General features: G+C 43.7%; 1 protein-coding gene across 5 annotated transcripts in view; it reads right to left on the minus strand.

Annotated features, from left to right (window-relative positions):
• COL6A6 (collagen type VI alpha 6 chain) overlaps positions 1–18,198 on the minus strand; it is a 116,931-nt gene that overhangs the window by 64,802 nt on the left and 33,931 nt on the right. For all 5 annotated transcript variants that reach the window (XM_037524484.2, XM_054689772.1, XM_037524470.2 and 2 more), the window contains 6 exons: positions 16,801–17,361; positions 15,472–16,029; positions 12,593–13,168; positions 9,913–10,482; positions 3,104–3,447; positions 2,940–3,018 (listed from right to left, as the gene is read on the minus strand). In XM_037524484.2, the coding sequence (XP_037380381.1) occupies positions 2,940–3,018; positions 3,104–3,447; positions 9,913–10,482; positions 12,593–13,168; positions 15,472–16,029; positions 16,801–17,361 (2,688 nt within the window). The remainder of the gene's footprint in view (positions 1–2,939; positions 3,019–3,103; positions 3,448–9,912; positions 10,483–12,592; positions 13,169–15,471; positions 16,030–16,800; positions 17,362–18,198) is intronic.

An 18,198-nucleotide genomic window follows, 5' to 3' on the forward strand; every position in this document is an offset into this window, starting at 1 on the left:
TAGTAGCCAAAATGTAGCATAAAGAATCATAAAGAACAGGGCCTCTCCTGGTGGCACAGTGGTTGAGCGCTGGGCTGCAAAGCTGCCCACAGCCTCTGCAGCGCTGGTTGGATACCCGGCCGCTGGCAAGGGTCCTACATGGCACGCAGACCTCTCCTGCCACGCCCGCTGCTCCCCTCAGCAGTGCCTATTGTCAGTCTGCCTGTTCTGTTCCCCGCTCTGGCTCTGGTGAATTCTCTCACCCTCCCGCACTTCTGACTGTACCCAGTGCTTGTATAAATAAATAAATAAATCTTTAAAAAAAAAATCATAAAGAACAACCATAAAGAACAACCCTGAAATTGAAGACATTTAATTTTTGAAGACCTGACTCTACTGGCAGGTGTTTCCTCATTTCAGATGAAGAAAGAATTCTTTGGATGGGACTTGGAAACCAGTGTGTTAGAATAGATCCAGGAGTGTTCAAGGCCTTGCCTAGGAGGTACGAAGGCTTTCTTATCTGAGTTTGCATACTATGATTCTGAATGAAATGAGGGGTTAGTGCCGGAGGAGAAAAAAGAGAATACAGTTTCAGGGGCACATGAGGGATGCTCAGGTCCTAGGAGAGGCATCTGAGTGGCTGGCATGAGTGGGCTATAAGAAGAAAACCTAGGGCTGGAATCACCAGCTTGTCTGGCTCGCTGGAGTTTCCTGGTTTTCATGCTCATGATGATAGTTTCTGGCTTTTCTCAAGAAAACAAGAGTTAGTCCCTCTCCCCAGAAGGAGAATGATGGGTAAGACAGATGGTGGGTTGGCCTGGAAAGGCCATGAGGAATGCTGAGTTCATCTGCTGGCATTCAGTGATCTGGAGAAGGCATGATGCTGGTGGGCCTGTTAATAAGGGGAAAAACCTTAAATTTGATTTTTCTTATGTGTTCTAGGCAATGTAAAAATTTAAGACTTATGAGAACCATGGATTATTGATTTACAGTAAATATGCATACAATTATAATCTGTAGCTGTTTTTCTCAACAGGATGGGGGATGCCAATCCTGCTCCCTCCAGAATCATCCAATAAATGAGTAATATGATCTGGAATACAGAGTTTTCAATTTCAAACAATGAATTAATGAAGACAAGATTTCCAAAAATTGGGAGAATAAAGACTCATTGACTAGATCCTAAAGTAGCTGATTTTCAAAATTAAGAAGCTAATTCACACAATCTCTACTACATAAGGATGAATTGTAAAGCAACATCTACCATGGAAGATTCTTTTCCTCTTCTCCACTCTTTCTGTGATGACTGCAGTTGACATGCATCTATTCCTGGTTTCAAATTAGGGAGGTTCTCCCAGGTCAACAGATTCTAGGACCCAACATCAACTGAAATCATGGATGCTAACATATGGAAGCCTGAACTAGAGGCAACTCCTCAACCACATCGAGAGCCAGTTCACACTTTAAAGAACATTCTACCCATTATCTCTTAGCTCCCGCAAAGATCCTATATGAGGATATTCAAAATCTACCTTCTGAAGTTGAAACTCATTTAGTAGTTTATTTCTTGGGAGTTGGAAAGAAAAAAAACTGGTCGAGAGATCTGGATATTCAGAGAGAAACTGCCAACACCGACCAATGTCTATTAGAGATATATCTTTTCCCCATAAAAGAAAATCTGAAGAAACCCTACCATCCAGACTAAGCACTTAAGGGTTTTGTTCTCCGTCTTTGTTACACTATCCACTGGAGCACACAAAAAAGGCCATGACTTGATAAAGAGAAAACAGCTCTAGTCAACAAAGGGCAAAATAAAGATCCTTTCTCTCCAGGTGTAGACTCAGCCAACTACAATTTGTTTATGGTTGAGGAGAGAGAACTAAAGAGAAGAGACAAAATCTAGTCAGCTTCTAAAGCCAACGTGGGGGGTGGATGCTTTAGATCAGGGGTCCTAGTGCAGAGCCTGAGGTACGGGTTTGGAGGCATACAACTTATTGGGGAAATACCCTCAGAAGAGAGCGGGAGGGAAGTAGGATGTGGCGAGGGAGGGGGCTGAGCAACATAGTTGGATTGGGTTCTAGTTTCATGGATCCCACAGGAACTCGAGCATAATCAAACCACAGGATAGTGTCCGTTTTGAGGCAAAGAGCTAAATCTTTGATCTCCATCTGGTGCCCAGGGCTGGGATAGAGAATAACTTTTCAGGCGAGGGGGTCCCCTGGGCCAAGGCAACTCCTCAGAGAACAGCTGTTAGTAGCCACACTCAGCCACCGGAGGAGGGAGAAGGTGCTGGAAAGGGGGCTTGGGTGGAGCACCCCACTTACAGGAAAGTATTTCTAATTTTAATCAAACCAGAACATGTGGGGGCATTTTTCTTCCACTGATTCATATTTTAGTTAAGAAGTGATAATAAGTCAGGCTGGACATTGGTTTCTAAAGCCCAGAGCCTGGTGCCAGGGCTTTAACACTCACCAACACCATGCTTGGGCCATATGTGGTCTGAAGAATGGATTAGAAAGCCCCACAACGTGAACAGACCGGTCCAACAACACTTGTAACTCTGGAAACTCTAAGAGTAGTAGAAGAAAAGAATCCAACTCTTCCTTCTTGGTCAAGGAGAAATACAATGTTCACTTCTGCTGATGCTAATGCAACATCATCATCAGAAAAAGGGGACAAGGGAGACAGGAACATTCGCCAGGAAATTTTAGGAAGAAGAAACACAGTCCTACGAGAGAAAGGCCAGGACTTCACATTCGGCACTGCTGCAAACATACAGGGCATGAGGGGGAAAGCAGGTGCCAACATGTTCTGAGAACTCATTTGCTCTGCCAAGTGAATCCACAGAGCAAGGCTTGGCAAATTCAGGGTTGTTCCAGCGCCTGGAAACTGAAGAGCCAGAGTCTAGTCCTGAAGTTACAAAGTTAACAAACATGCCTTCCCCACTCTTTCCCCAGTACCTTCTTTTCTAAGTTCTTCAGATTTCTGCTCTAGTTTTTCAATATCTTCGTCCAACCCATCCGAAAATAAAAGAACCACCTAGGAAAAGTATTCAAAAAAGAAAAATGATTAAAAAGGAGGCAATCGCAACCACAGACTAACAGATCAAATCAAACCAAGTTACCTTTCCTCGGGCGGCTGATTTATTGTGAAATGCATCCCACAGGGAACCGAGGAGGTGTACATTGAGAAGAGATGGTCCTTTCACTGCCACATCCTTCAAGCTGTTCAATATGTTTTCACTGTAGATCTCAAACTTGGGTGAAAACTTGTCCCTGGCATTGGTCACTTGAAAGGCCACACTAACCTGCGTCTCAGTGCCCACTTCACAGCTCACCCCATTGAGGGAGCTGATGGCACGTAAGATGTCTAGTAGGTAGGTTTGCATCCAAGGCTGACCTTCAAGGAGAGTCTGGCCACTCTGCTGAGTTGAGATGTCAAATCCCACCACCACGTCCACGAAACAATCTAGGAGGCAAAGGAAAATTGTGTCTTATTAGATCATCCCATAGCTTTACTTGATCCGGATGCCAGGTCTGAATCGGGGGACTTGGAATTCTTACTCTGTTCCAGCTGTACAGTGAGCAGACAAGGAAGCGCTTGAGTGAAAAATCGACGAGGCTCAGAATCATTTTTTATTACGCTGTGAAAGTGGAGGTGTATATTATGTCTTCAGATGGTATAAAACCTAGATGATTCTATAAAACGTTCTGAAAGATTTTATTAAGGCCACTGAAAAGTCATACAGGCTCATTTAAATATCTCTCAAGGTTCTAGTGGAGAGGCTAATAATCTAAAATAGGAAACTCCTGTCATGCTACCTATCAGGTTGAGGTGATCCAACAAGTTTTAAATAATGATGACTATAAAGAAAATATAAAAACATTTGAGTAGAGTCATTTAGAAAATGCAAATCACAAAGGACTTTTTAAAGTCAGGCCTGATTTTGTGATTCCCTCTTTTTGTTTTCTAACATCCTATCAGAAAAGAAAAAGGAAAATAAAAAATCCAAGAGACGTTCTGAAATCTTACTTGGCTTAAGTTCCAAAGTGGAGAAAGGGGCACTGAAGTACCCACATTCACCCAAAGATGGTGCTACCTGCAGACACTGAGGAAGCCAAAGACACTGCCACCTGGGGGTTTAGAGATCTCTGAAGAGAGGCTGCATTTGTTCTCATTGTTAATTCAAGTCATTTAAGCACTAGAGAAACTGGCAGGAGCTTGAATATAAGCTGAATCTCTAAAGGGCAAATAACTAGAGAGGGATAAAGTCATAGGATTTATATAATTTCTTTCAAGAATTTTTTTGATTGGCTAATACCCTTAATCTTTTCTGGAAAATTCAACACATACAGGTTGCATGGTAAATTAAAAAAAAAAAAAAAAGGGAGAAGAGTATGTATTTTTAATTTGTTTTGTTTTGATAAGCAGTTTTTCAGATATCTGTTATGTGGACAAATGCTTGCCCGCACCACCTCCACATGCATCAGTCAGTTGGACATTTGTAAATCTTTGAAAACAAAACAAAGGCTAGTAACTTGATTCATTTTTAATGAGTTGGGTGAAGGGCAAGAAAAGCTTATTTGATAATCAATTTTCATCACGAGATTTAGGGCAAATCAATGTTCTATTAAAAAAATCTGGACATTGGTCTTATTTTACTGTATTTGTTGGAAAAAAAAAATCTCTTCTCAGATATTTAGAAGGTGAGATGAAGAGAAACATGGGAATATGTCCTCTCCAGGATTTCTCTTCAGCCTTTATCCTTTCATTTCTATCTTAGGTGGAAAGTTTTACTCCTGCATGAACACTGTGTCAACCTCTGAACAGAAAACCATTCAAGTGACAAGACAGGTCACTGCCTTTAAGGAAAACAGTCTTTTGTGGAAAAAAAATTAAACACAGGCAAAAATGTCAAAATGATGCTCAGTTTATCCTGGGAAGGGTCCCCTGTAAACATTGAGAATTTTCATCTAGATTACTGATAGTTCGGAACTGGTACCAAGGTCTTTGTATTTATTTAACTGATTCAAATCAACAAATGATTCATAATAATGTGATCAGAGGGATGGAATTTGGGGATCAAGTCCAGAGGCAGCAGCCATGTATCTAACCATAAGAAGAGTGAGCAGATCCTACTAATCAAGGGGGCTCCCGTGGAACGGCCTCGCCAATTCTGTGGAGGTAGCTACCCTAAAGTCAGGAGCCCTTCAAAGTTAACAAGTCAGCAAGGCAAAAGGCTCAAATTAGGTTTCCAAAGAGAAGTGATGAAGGATTAAACTAGGATAGCAAGAGTGGGAATTGTAATGAGATAATTAATACAAGAGAAATTAAGAAGGTAATCCACATGACTGGCAGGGCTGACCCTAGAATGAGAGGCCTCGGTGGCTTCTGCAGAAGCTTCAACAGTATGGGCCTCCCTCATGGTGCAAGGGGTTAAGCTGCAGTGTTACGAAGCAATCAGCAACCACTGCAGCATGAATTTGATCCCCGGCCAGGGAGCTATCCACATGGCGCAGCAGACCTCTCCTATCTCGCCCGCTACTCCCCTCAGCAGTGTATTTCAGTAGATCTGCCTGTTCTGCTCCCACTCTGTCTCTGGTAAGTCCCCTCACACCCCATACTTCTGGCCTATACCCCAGTTCTTGTATGCATAAATAAATAAATAAATCTTCAAAATAAAAACAGAAAAGAAGCTTCAACACTAACTGGGGTCCAGGCTGGAGCCTCTCAGCTCGCATAGGCAAGGCCAAGAAACAATCTGAGATCAGTGTTTCCTGAGGGGTCAAAATGGTGATTACAGTTGGTCTGGGTGTTAAGTGCCCCTAGGAGGTAGCCAGTGCCATCCGAGGAGCCATCATCCTGGCCCACCTCTCCATCATTTCCATTTGGTGCTACAGAGGGAACAAGAGCAGCAAACTGCCCCCCCTCTCCACCATCCCTTACCAGGTGACCGGCCTGTGTGACTCTGTGATGATGCACTCCACCCCTGCCCCGAGGGGAACTGCAAGGTCTCAGCTCCTGTGTCGAAGAAGCTGCTGTTAATTGCCACACCTCAGTCAGGGGCTGCATTACCAGCCTGGCCAACTTTGCCAAGGCACCTTTGATGCCATCTCCATGACCTTCAGCTATCTGCCCCCAACCTCTGGTAAGAGACTGTCTTCAAGTCTTCCTATGAGGAAGTCACTGACCATCTTATCTTGTGAAGACCCACACAGACTCTCTGTATAGAGGACCTAGGCTCCAGCTGTGGCCACCACATAGTTTTTATATATGAGAAGTGAATTAAGCCTGTTTTAAAAAAAAATGGGTTGACAAAGCAGTGATAGTGAAGGCAAAGAACAACAACTGGGACTACATCAAATTAAAGAGCTCCTGCACAGCTAAAGAGACAATAACAAAAACAAAGAGAAACCCCACCAACTGGGAGAACATTTTTGCACCCAACACTAATGATAAAGGACTGATCACAAAAATCTACAAAGAGCTGATGAGACTCAACAACAACAAAGAAAATAATCCAGTCAAAAAATGGGCAGAAGAGCTAAAAAGAAACTTCTCTGAAGAGGAAATGCAAATGGCCAACAGGCATATGAAAAAATGTTCAACATCACTTGTCATCAGGGAAATGCAAATCAAAACTACCATGAGATACCATCTTACACCAGTGAGAATGGCACATATTAAAAAAACTAGCAACAACAAATGTTGGCGAGGGTGTGGAGAAAAAGGAACTCTCCTGCACTGTTGGTGGGAGTGCAAACTGGTCCAACCACTATGGAGAGCTGTGTGGAGATTTCTGGACCTACTAAACATAGAGCTTCCATAGGATCCAGCAATTCCACTCCTAGGTATTTACCCAAAGGACACAGAAACATCAGTTCCAAAGAGCACCTGCACACCTATGTTTATAGCAGCACTGTTTACAATAGCTAAGCTTTGGAAACAACCCAAATGCCCAAAAATAGATGACTGGATCAAGAAGATGTGGTACAAATACACCATGGAATATTACTCAGCATTCAAAAAAGATAAACTCATGCAATTTGCAGCAACATGGATGGCACTGGAAGGGATCATGCTCAGCAAAATAAGCCAGAAAGAAAAAAAAAATACAGGATGGTCTCACTCATAGCAGGAATCTAGAAAACTTAAATAAGGGACCAGGAAAATGAATAACTATAAGAAAGTAAAAATCAAAATCAACAAACAACTATGAACCAGAGACACTCTATGGGGGGTGGGGAGGCGGGGAGGGGAGGAATTGGGGTCAAAATAAGGGGGTCGCAATTGTATGGGGAATATAAAAAAAATTATAATAAAAAAAAATGGGTTGAGTCAAACATACCCACATTTTCTTGGTCTATGGCTTCTGTACAGTCTGGGTCAGGTTATATAGTTTTGAGCCATAGATCCCTCATTTATAATTGGGAGTAAAAATACAAACATAGGGTCTGGGGAGAATTTAATGATAAAACATTTGAAATGCCTAGTGCCTCTTGCTCAGTTCTTCACAGATGCTTGAAAAATACTAGTCACTTCCCTTGTGTGTTGAGGCAGCCCACCTCCCTTTCGCATGTATTGAATCACAGTGTTCAACTCAAGAAACTCAAAGATGATTTATCTTTATGGATGAGAAAAGGATATTGACTTTCCCAAACAGACACATTTTAACAAGCAAAACCAGATGTTCAGGCTCTAAGTCTGGTTTGCTTTGACCCTCGCCAAGCTACTGTCCAATTGCCTTGGTTTGGGATTTATAATTTAAGAACTGGCATCCACTAATATATTTTTCCATGCCTTTGAAGCTTTATCAGTGTTTACTGCAGGCCCATCAATCCTCATCCCACAGTGGCTCCCGAGGACTCACATTCTTACTTGCTAGAGTAATGATTTCAGTTTCTTAACCCAGAGCACTTTCCTTGTTTACCTGTTTATTTTTCAGATTAATGAGTTACCTCGAAAGGCAACTCACTACCTGGGGTAGACGCTCCTGGTTTGAACTCTGCACGTGACTACTGTTTTCAAGTCAACTCGAGATGGTCTCAAGACCATTTTTGGCCTAGTAATTGGAACTGGGTATTTCACGTGAAATAGGAAATTAATGTGGAAAGTTTGGCTAAGGTCAGTACACACATTTCAAAGCATGGGAAGATCATGAAGCACACTGCAGTCCTTAATTGATGACGGGGCACTTAACCTTTAACCTACACGCTGGGTTTTATTAAAGGCTTCAGCACATGCACGATCACACACACATACAAAGAGAGGAAGTAGCTTCCTCTTTAAAGAGCGAAGCCTGAAGAGATAATGTGGAGATGACGCAAACCTAGAAATTCTAAAGAACGAGACATAGAGTGGCATGCTAGCCTCCCGGCAAAGAAGAGGCAGCCACACTGGAGGGAAGGTGAGAGTGACTCCTGGTGTTTTTGGGGGGGCAATAGAGATGCTATTGTTTCCTATGGAGCTGATAAAGCCACTTATAAGAAAGCCTCCTGCAGGCACCTCTGACCTCCTGCCTAAGAAGGCTTGCTGGGAGGACAGAGAGATCACAGCAGAAATAGCTGCAGCTGTCCCCAGGTGCCTGGATGCACAGCAAGGCATAGGCCTACCTGGCACTGAGTCCTCCAAGGAACAATGGTTGTGAGATCCTCTGATGAATGTGCATGGTGGGGGTGAAGTGGGGCGTGGAGGATCTTTGCACTCATGACTAGACCAACTTAGACTTGGGCTATGGCCACAGAAAACCAATTTCTTACAAGTGTCATCAAGGAAAATCTTTTCTGTACCCTAGTTCTTCTCCCAGAACACTCTGGAGAGGCCAGAGACCCAGGATAGCAAGGAGGCGGCAGGGTCTGGGAGAAGGGAGGTAGAAGCAGCCAATGGAACATTGGGTCAGCATGCCAACCACCTGCAGCCTCTTCATGGGCAGGTGAGCAGCAGACATCGGGCTGGAAAAGCGGTGTAACCTTGAAAGTTGCTTGATGTTTCCATATTTACACTGGGATGGACATTTAATCACCGAGAAATGGTTCACTTATTTCCTGAAATTGACCAGGGGCGAGGGAAGAGCTGGGCTCAGGAATAAACGTAATGGGTCAGTGGCAACTCAAATGCAGTGACTTTGTAATTACATCTCAGGTTTCATGCTTGTTCAAAGCCAGCTTAAATAGGCATTTTCTCACTTAACCTTCCTGGTCATCTTTGAGCTAGGTGCTCCTTGGTGTTCATGTGTCACAGATGAGAAAATTTCTAGCCTGGCTATCTGTCTCTCAAGTTGCCTCTTAACCACCATGTCATTTTCCCATCCCTGCTGGGAATCCAGGGTTAATGTTCACCATGGTGATGATGCAGGATAAAGAGCCAACCCATCTGCACTTTTATAAAAAAAGAAAAATGCACCCTTCCTTTAAAACCTTTCCTTCCATCTGTTGGAGAAATGTTACAGTGTGCAAATTTTTAAGGAGACGTTTACTGGCTTCTGCATGAAGTTTCATGTTAAAGAGCCAGCTCTAAGGACTGGCCTCTGCACTTAAACACTGCAGCACCCAGCAGCCCTGCAGGCCCCACTGCCAGGCAACCCAGTGTTTCAAAGTCAATGTCTTTCAGACACGTTCTGCACCTCTAAAACCAAGCAGATTTTGAACAATGGCCTTTTTTCTCCCACCTTCTGAAGCACGGCCTCCCCCTTCACAAAGAGGGCATTTGTTCCCAGGAGGCAGGGAGAAAAAAAGACAGCTTCTCAGAGGCCCTGTTTCTCAACCTGCAGGTCACACCAAAATAGACTTGTTAACAGTGAAAAGTTCCATTTGAAAACTACAACTACAGGTACAAATGTAAATTTTCCCACCAGCCTCTGGGGATGTCCACAGAGCCCGAGGCAAGCTCAGTTGAAGACAGGGGAGGGACAGATAAGATGCATTAAATACTCACTGCTCTCTCCTCCCGAGGTACAGATGTTGCGAACTATCCTTTTCTTGACCTTTTTCAGTTCGTCAAAGTTGTGAACGGTCAGCTTCTTTTCTGCGGTGCCGGTGATCTGCATGAGCTGCTGGTCATCTACGTTCCCAATGCCCACGGAGTAGATGTCGACTCCTTTGTGTCTCAGGTCCTCCGCGGCCTCCGCCACCTCGTCCTGGGACTGGCCATCCGTGAGGACCAGCAGCACCTGTGGGGTACCTGCATTTATCCGGCTGCCCCTGTTTGGCAGGAAGTAATGCCCCACCTGCTGGAGGGCAGCGCCGATGTGTGTGTTCCCATAGATCTGCTGGATGTTTTCAATCTGAAATGAGATTTCCTTTTTGCCTGTGAAAGCTCCCAGCAGAAACTCTTGCCGGTAGGTATGACTAAACTGGGCCACTCCGACACGCACTCGGTCGATGTTGACATCAAAGTCTTCAACGATGGAGGCCAAGAACTCCTTCATCTTTTTGAAGTCATTTGGGTGAATGCTATTTGAGCCGTCCATGAGGAAAACAAGATCTACTTTTTCAATTTCACAATCTACAAGCAAAAGGAACAACAAGGAAACATCAGATAGTTAGTCTTCCTTTAATCATTGAGAGTAAACTGCACGTTTGCCTCTGTGCAGGTGACGTTTCTGAAGGTGGTGTCATAGTTTGCATGCCCTCTGGTGGCCACATTATTTGGAGAGGAAATCAAAACTGTTATGTGAACCACCTGCGTATCCTGTGATGCTCCTCTTGCCTATCAGGTCTTATGCCACTTTCTTATCTGAAAGGGCAGAAAGCTGGGGATGGTACTACAGGGGGCATCTCCCCTGCTGCCATCCGGCCTCCCCCAGACAGTAGTGGCACAGCAAGGAAAACTGAAACAACAAAGTCCACTTACTGGCTGTGACAAGAGAGGACGGCTGGCTCTACCAACTTGTCCCTGGCTGGCTGAGCCAACAAGCACTTTTCTAGTTTCTTAGGACAAGTTGAAGGGAGGTTTTCAAATCATGACTTCTCTATCAAGTCAGTTTTTGTTTGTATTAGCCCCATTTCTGGTGCACACAGGCAAATACATCTTGAAAATAATTACTTTTGATCGGTGTAGTATAGTTTTATGATGTGTCTCTTGTAACAACACAGCGGACACAAAACAAAAGGAACAGGGAAAACCAGTGCCAGTGCATGAGTTATGCTTGGCACATGCTCAAGTGTGTCTCTGCCTTCTGGAAAGCATTAGTGTTTCCTTGAGTTCCCTAGAGATCTCACCAGAACTTAATTCTCATTCTAGTTTCAGAAGAGATGAAAGGTGTCTTGAGATTCCTGCTGTCAAGATAAGCAAGGAAAAGATAGGAATGATAATCAGATCCTTCAGGAACTGGTTAACTCAACAAATTCCTCTAGTTTGATTCAAGTAAAGGAAATAAAGTACTTTTATTTTGGTCCAAGGGAGAAATTTCAATATTAAAATTCAATGGGCTTGAACAGTGGACTTGTAGAGGACAGATGGAATTTTAGGCATCGGCTAACAAAAAGGTAAAAGCTCATTTCCAGTAAGACTCAGATTCTGTTAATTTTGTAAAATAAAAAGCTAGGCACTGCATTCTAAGGAAGCCATATGGAAACCTATAAAGTCAGATTTTTTTGAAGGGAACTGCATCAAGATGTTGGAATCCTGCATTAGCAGCAATTGATCACATCAAGATTTAGTAAAATACAACTTAATAAAAATACAAAGGATTTTTTTTTTTTTGGGGGGGGGGGACCCTTGCCAGTGGCCAGGGATCGAACTGGCTCTGCAGAGGCTGCAGGCAGCCTCACAACCCAGCGCTCAACCGCTGCACCACCAGGGGAGGCCCAAAATACAAAGGAATTTTAATCTCCCTTTGAAAGAAAAGTATAAAATGGCAGCTGGATGAAAGGATGACTATACACCCATTGCATGAATAAATGTAACAATGCAATCTCTAGTTGCCAAAATAGACACGTGGCAAAAGGAAGTCACAGTAGTTGCATTGGAAACACCAAAGGCCAGTCTAGTATTCAATATTCGGCTCTGTGTTTTAAGCAAGCACGTGCATGATAGAAACAGGGAGATGGAATGAGGAAGTTCCAGCATGAGTACAGACTTCGGTTAACAACTGCTGGTTCTTGGAGATGGAATTTGATTTCTTATGCAAAGAGCAGGAAGAACTAGTGGGTGGATATGATACATGAGCAAATTTGTGTTCCAGTACAGTTTTTCTGCCTTTGAAAGTAGAATGCTCCTATTTGGTATAATTTGGTAGGTTGTTTCTGGGAATGCTAAAAAATTTTTCATATAAATGAATAACAGCATCCCGCAAATAACCTACCCAATAGAAATGTTCAACCCTTAGTACTGGGGAAATCTATAAACAAAGCCTGCTGAAAATGGTGAATTCCCCATCATGAGGTTTAGGGAGGAGTAAGAACGTACAAGGTTCTCCCCTTTGGGGAGGAGGCTGGATGAAATGTTCTTGACATCTTTCCGACCCATATTATGAGATTTCATAATGTCAAAGTCCTTTGAAACAGTTATTGTTCCTTCTCTTCTCTCCTTGTTCCTAAGGGCTATTGCTTTGGTGTCTCCCTTATTTGGAGCTCTGCTGGTAATGGAGAAAAATGGAATTGACAAACCTTACCTACTTTTGAAGAGTTACACACACTGGCTGACACATCTGAAAATATTCCCTTCAGGCCTCCAAAAGTTTCCACGAAGAAATATCTGTCACGTGACCCCGCCATGGCCAGCAGCTCTACCGGGTTGGCACCAGCAATCCCCACGGCCAGGATAAGAATGCCTTTGTCCCGCAGGGCCTTGGCTGTGGCATTGAGGGCGTCCGCATCATGGGATTCCCCATCGGTGATGACAATGAGGACTTGGGGGACCCCCTTGTTCAGGCGGCTGCCCTGAGCTTCTGTGAACATGTGATTTGAGAAATTCAATGCCTTGGCAGTGTAAGTGTTGCCCCCCTTGGGCTGGTCATTCTGGAGCACTGAGATCACCTCCAATTTTGTGTCAAATCTGTTCAGATGAAACAGCACCTCTGCATCATCGGAGTACTTCAGAGCCCCAAACCGGACTTGATTCTTGCCCACATCAGCTTTTTTCACCAAGTCAATCATAAAGTCCTTCATGATACTATATTCATCATGGTCAATGCTGCCAGAGCTGTCGATAACAAATACAACATCTAGAACTTCAATCCGCTTGCATTCTGAAAGAGGAGGAGAAAGAAAACCACATCCTGGTTAGCTCTGGCCTACACCGGAGGCTTGAGTCCCCTCCCACCACCTGTTTTGTAACTGGGGGGTGTGTCCTCTCTGTGGAATCCATTCCAGTGTTCAGTCCTGGGATAGCTGACACAGCACATATACATTTATGTTGCCAGGATACAGTGATCCCCAACTAGGTGAGATTTTAGGACAGTGCAGATGTGATGTGAAAACTACTGTGGAGGTCAGGAGGGGGTGGGCAACAATCAGAGGCATCAGGAATAAACATTTCAAATGCTTTGTACTGGAAAAAAAAAACCCCACAATCCTTGGAAATTATCTTGTAGAAATGGTTCTTTCAACATGTGCTTTCATTTATACAATTTTTTTTTTTTTGGTTTGTTTTAGTCACAGGGATCATGAGATTTTATTCTTAAGATAAACCTTGGGGAAATGACAAAGTAAGAATGAATTTGGCAACACCATTTTTTTTCATGGATCTATGATTGCTGACTTTTCAAGGTTACATTTTCTCCCTTTTTTACTTCATATAACATTATCTATTTTCATCCTTGGTCCTCATCGTAGAAATAAGCCCATTTCACACTTGGCCAAACCTAAGTTGTCCTGGCATGATGCTCCTATTTACTTTTGAAGCCTTAGGCCAATGCCATGGAAAAGCAAAGAAGGAAAGCCCCGGTGAATACTTAATCCATGTATGAGGAATATATTCTGTCCACAGGTACAGAGCTCTAAACCCCAACTCCTTCATCCTGGGGAAGTGGCCCTGTGAGATGGTCAATTATTTAGTCCTTATGGAAAACAATCTCTCTTCAGCCCTTAAAAAGGTATGTTCCAAACATGAAATCATCCCTTCTGAAGAAACGGAACTGCACCTGCCCCCCAGAGGCTCAGCATGTCTCCATCTCCTGCCAGCCACTCGCCTGCGATGTGGTAGGGCTGCTGGGAACCCTGGAGCCACTACTGGAGCCCCATGTACAGAGCCACAAGCCACACTGTTCAGAAGGCTGGTCCCACAAAAGGAGGAGTCACACTTCTCTGGCCTTTGGCTGCCCTGGGAGCCTGCTTGGCTTGATCAGGGGCTTGGGGATAAGCTGGGTGGTGTGAGAAAACCCTTCCAAGGGTTCACATTTGTTCTGGGTGGGATCACCAGGAAATACAACCCAGGTGCACTCCTCTTCCCACCACACACAGACCAACACTCCCAGGCCATCTAGGGAAGCTGAACAGCACTGTTATTTGAGTAACAGAACAACGTTCCTCTCTTCCCTCAAAGCTCAGTTAAGCTTTATCTCCTTCATAGAGGTTATACAGAATGCCTCTGTCATCAGGTCCCAAGGCCATGGTTTAAAGCAATCCCTTCTAAGGGTGGGTTTTATCCCACCTTCCCTTTCATAGCTTCATGGAATGGGACTAGGCTACTAACGTCCTCTGAAGCACCCATTGCTTGAGTTCTAGTGCTATATTCCTCTGTTTTAGGATTGAATATATATCAAAGTATTTTTAACCAATATTTACTTGTATCATATAAGAATTACTTTTTAAAAATTATTTTAAAAAAATACAAACCAACATACACACAGAGTCAGTGTTGGGTCAAAGGGGAGCCACCTGCCCAGGAGCTGACGCCCTCAAGTACCTCCTTAGTGCCCATTGTGGTCCAAGAACTTGCCAGACCAGGCCTGGCCCTGTACTCAGGGTGGAGCCCACTCTGCTATGCCTCACACTCTAGAGTTCTGCATGGGACGAGGCTGAAACAAGACTCCTACTAAGACAAATACCTTTGTGCAGCTCCTCTCCATGTCCGGTCCTACTTTTCTTAACCCCCACTGGAAGCGCCTCCCTGATAAATCACTCCCAACAAAGCCCCTGATTCAGCTTCTGCTTCTAGGGAAGCTGACTAATGACCCTATGTGACATCATCTTACATGAAGGCCCCATCCTTAATGGAGGCTTCATCACTTTCATGTTCCTTGTCTACAGACGAGAGTCTAGGTGGTCTCCAAATTCAACAGTTCTGTTGACTTTCATGTCCAAGTCAAATACCATGAGGATAAACATCTCCACGCATAAAAAGTTTGCCATGCTCAAACAGTAACCTACTGATTTCAAGAAATAATGACTGGGGTGGGAACTGTATGGGGAATATAACCAAAATGAAAATGCATACATTATGCAAAAATGAAAAATGATGTAAGAATTATATAAAATAAAAAAAGAAATAATGACTGGCATGGACACATGGTGATTGGGTCACCCCACCAGTGGACCTGCCCAGGCCTACCTTCACGGGGGCTGCAAATTCCAAAAAACAGGTCATCTTCAATGTGCTGCAGGATGTCAAAATTCTCAACATAGAAAACCATCTCCCGCCTCCCACTGATCTCCTCAAGCTGCGTGACATTGGAGCCAAACACTCCCACTGAGTAGATAATGATGCCTTCTTGTCGAAGTGCTGCAGCTGGGTCCTTGACTATGTCATGAGCTTCACCGTCTGTGATGAGGATGAGAAACTTCCTAACGTTGGGCCGGGCCCCCTTGGCAGGGCTGAAGTACTGGGACACAAAGGTGAGAGCACCGCCAGTCATGGTGGTTTCTCCGATGAGGGCCATGGCCTCTATTGCATCTGAAATTTCACTTTGGGTCACGTATCTGTTGAGCTGGAACTCCTCCTTGTTGATGTCACTGAACTGGACGACACCGATTTGCACCCGATTTGCTCCAACCTGAGATTTGCTCACCAGGTTTTTCATAAATGTCTTCATTTTGCTGAAGTTTTCAGGTCCTATGCTACCAGAACTGTCCACCAGAAACATGATATCAGCTTTGATCTCTTTGCAGGCTGCATGGGAGAAAGGGAGATATTGATTCAAAGTTGGTTTAGAGTTAAAAACATTAGGACTGAACAGGAAGGTTCAACCCACAAATGCTTCTATATTGAAGTTAAATGTGTGTTTGGTAAAGAATTGTTAGACAGCAAATACAGCATCAGAGGCAAAGAAATGAAACTATTCTGTTTGCTATTTAGTAATTTGCTTCAATAGTTAAGTCAAGGTTTCTTAACCTCAGCACTGACATTTTGGGATAACCGATCGTGGGTAGCAAACCATGCCCTGCAGGCTACTGTAGAATGTTTACCATCGTCCCTGACCTTTGCCCACTAGATACCCAGTTACCAGCACCACCAGCATCTCTAGATCATCACCAAGTGTTCCCTGAGGGTTCAAATTCATCCTCATATAGCTCTAAAAAATTTCATAAAAGTTTTATAAAAAGACATTTTAGATAAACCTGAAGTACTCTTTAAAGTCTAAGCTCGTTTGATTACATTATACATGCATTGTCTCATCAGTCACCTATCCTAGCTGAGATGTGTGGAAGGAAGCAGATAATACTTGTTAGGGAGAGGGCCTCCAAATCCCTTTCTTATGCTTCAGGCATGAAGCAGAGCAACACCATCATGGGCCTCATTTTGTTCCGGAGAACAGACACAGCCGCACAGGACGACCGGTCTCAACTCGGAAATGTCCATGTTTCTCTACACCAGCGGTGTCAAATATTGCAACAAGGCAATTTGTGAGCTGATGTCAAAAGGTAAAGCCATTTCTCCTACCTTCTTCGGCACAGATTTCTTGAACCACTTGGTTTCTAATGTCTTTCAAGGCGTCAAAGTCATGCACATAGTAAACCCTCTTTTCCTCGCCTGCAATTTCTCGCAGCTGCGTCTGGTTGGCCTCCTTGACCCCGATGGCATAAACGCGGATGTGCTCTTCTCTCAGTCTATTTGCAGGCTCCAACACACCATCCTGGGACGTGCCCTTCGTCAGGACCACGAGATGGCTAGGCACTTTGTTTCCTCGCTGCTTCTTTGCTTTTTGCAGCAGACCCAGCGTGAAGTTCAGGGCCGCACCTGTGTTTGTGTTCCCACCCATCTGCCTGATGTTCTCTATGGCCTTTCCCAGGGCCTGCTTGTTTGCGTACTTGTGGATAGCAAATTCCAAGTCCCAGCTGTCTGCATACTGGACGGCCCCCACCCGCACCTTGTGGGGAGCAATGTTGAACATCCTCACCACCTCTGACAGGAAGGCCTTCATTTCCTGGAAGTCTGTGTCCTGGGTGTTCCCAGAGCCATCAATAAGCAGATAGATGTCCGCTTCTTCAGTGTCCACACAACCTAAGGTGGAAGAAGATGCTGAGGGTGGCATTTGGGGCAAGTAAGAAAGAGATGGGAGCAGCTGGGAAGAACTGCAGGTGCCTCTGAAGACACAGAAATGTAAGTGATCAGGCTCAAAAGATGCTTTTAGTGGGTGAAGGGGATCAAAAGGAGAAAACTTTCGGATATAAAACAAATATCCTGGGATAAAACGTACAGCATGGGGACTATAGTTAATAACTTTGTTTTTGAAATTTGCTAAGCAAACAGATCTTACAAATTCTCACCACAAGGAAAAAACGCGTAATTAAGTGCAGCGATGGATGGTAACTAGGCTTATTGTGATCATTTCCCAATATATACAAATATCAAATCCTATGTTGTATGCCTGAAACTGATATGTCAATTTTATAGCAATAAAAAAAGAGAGGTTTACCAGCTTCAAATGGGCTATTTTAGCCATCAGTTGGGTCAAAGGAATTGTTCCTGACAATTGAAGACCCTGGATAATTCTCTATCATGAATCAGGGAAAATCTGAATATAATAAAAGATTAAAAGAAAACATGAAGATGCTTTTTGCACATCACTTTCTCAAAAGTGAGTAACTGCTTAACGAAAAGCCAAGATCACTGTGAAATGGAGAAAGTAGTTAATTAGACACTGTACATAGTAGCGCCCTCTCTTGAAACCTTGAATAAATTATTTTTTCCCTCACTCCTAGTCATTGGCAAAGCTAGGGATACTTGGCAATGAACTTAATGTGTGTAAGTCAAGGTCACCACCATAGTAAACATGCTGTAAATCTCTGCTGAGGAATGTACACACTGATAGACATGTATGCACAGATCATTTTAAAG

Source organism: Talpa occidentalis, unplaced genomic scaffold (genome assembly GCF_014898055.3).
Source record: "Talpa occidentalis isolate TD23 unplaced genomic scaffold, MPIMG_talOcc4v2.1 talOcc4.10, whole genome shotgun sequence".
In the NCBI taxonomy this organism is placed as follows: domain Eukaryota; kingdom Metazoa; phylum Chordata; class Mammalia; order Eulipotyphla; family Talpidae; genus Talpa; species Talpa occidentalis.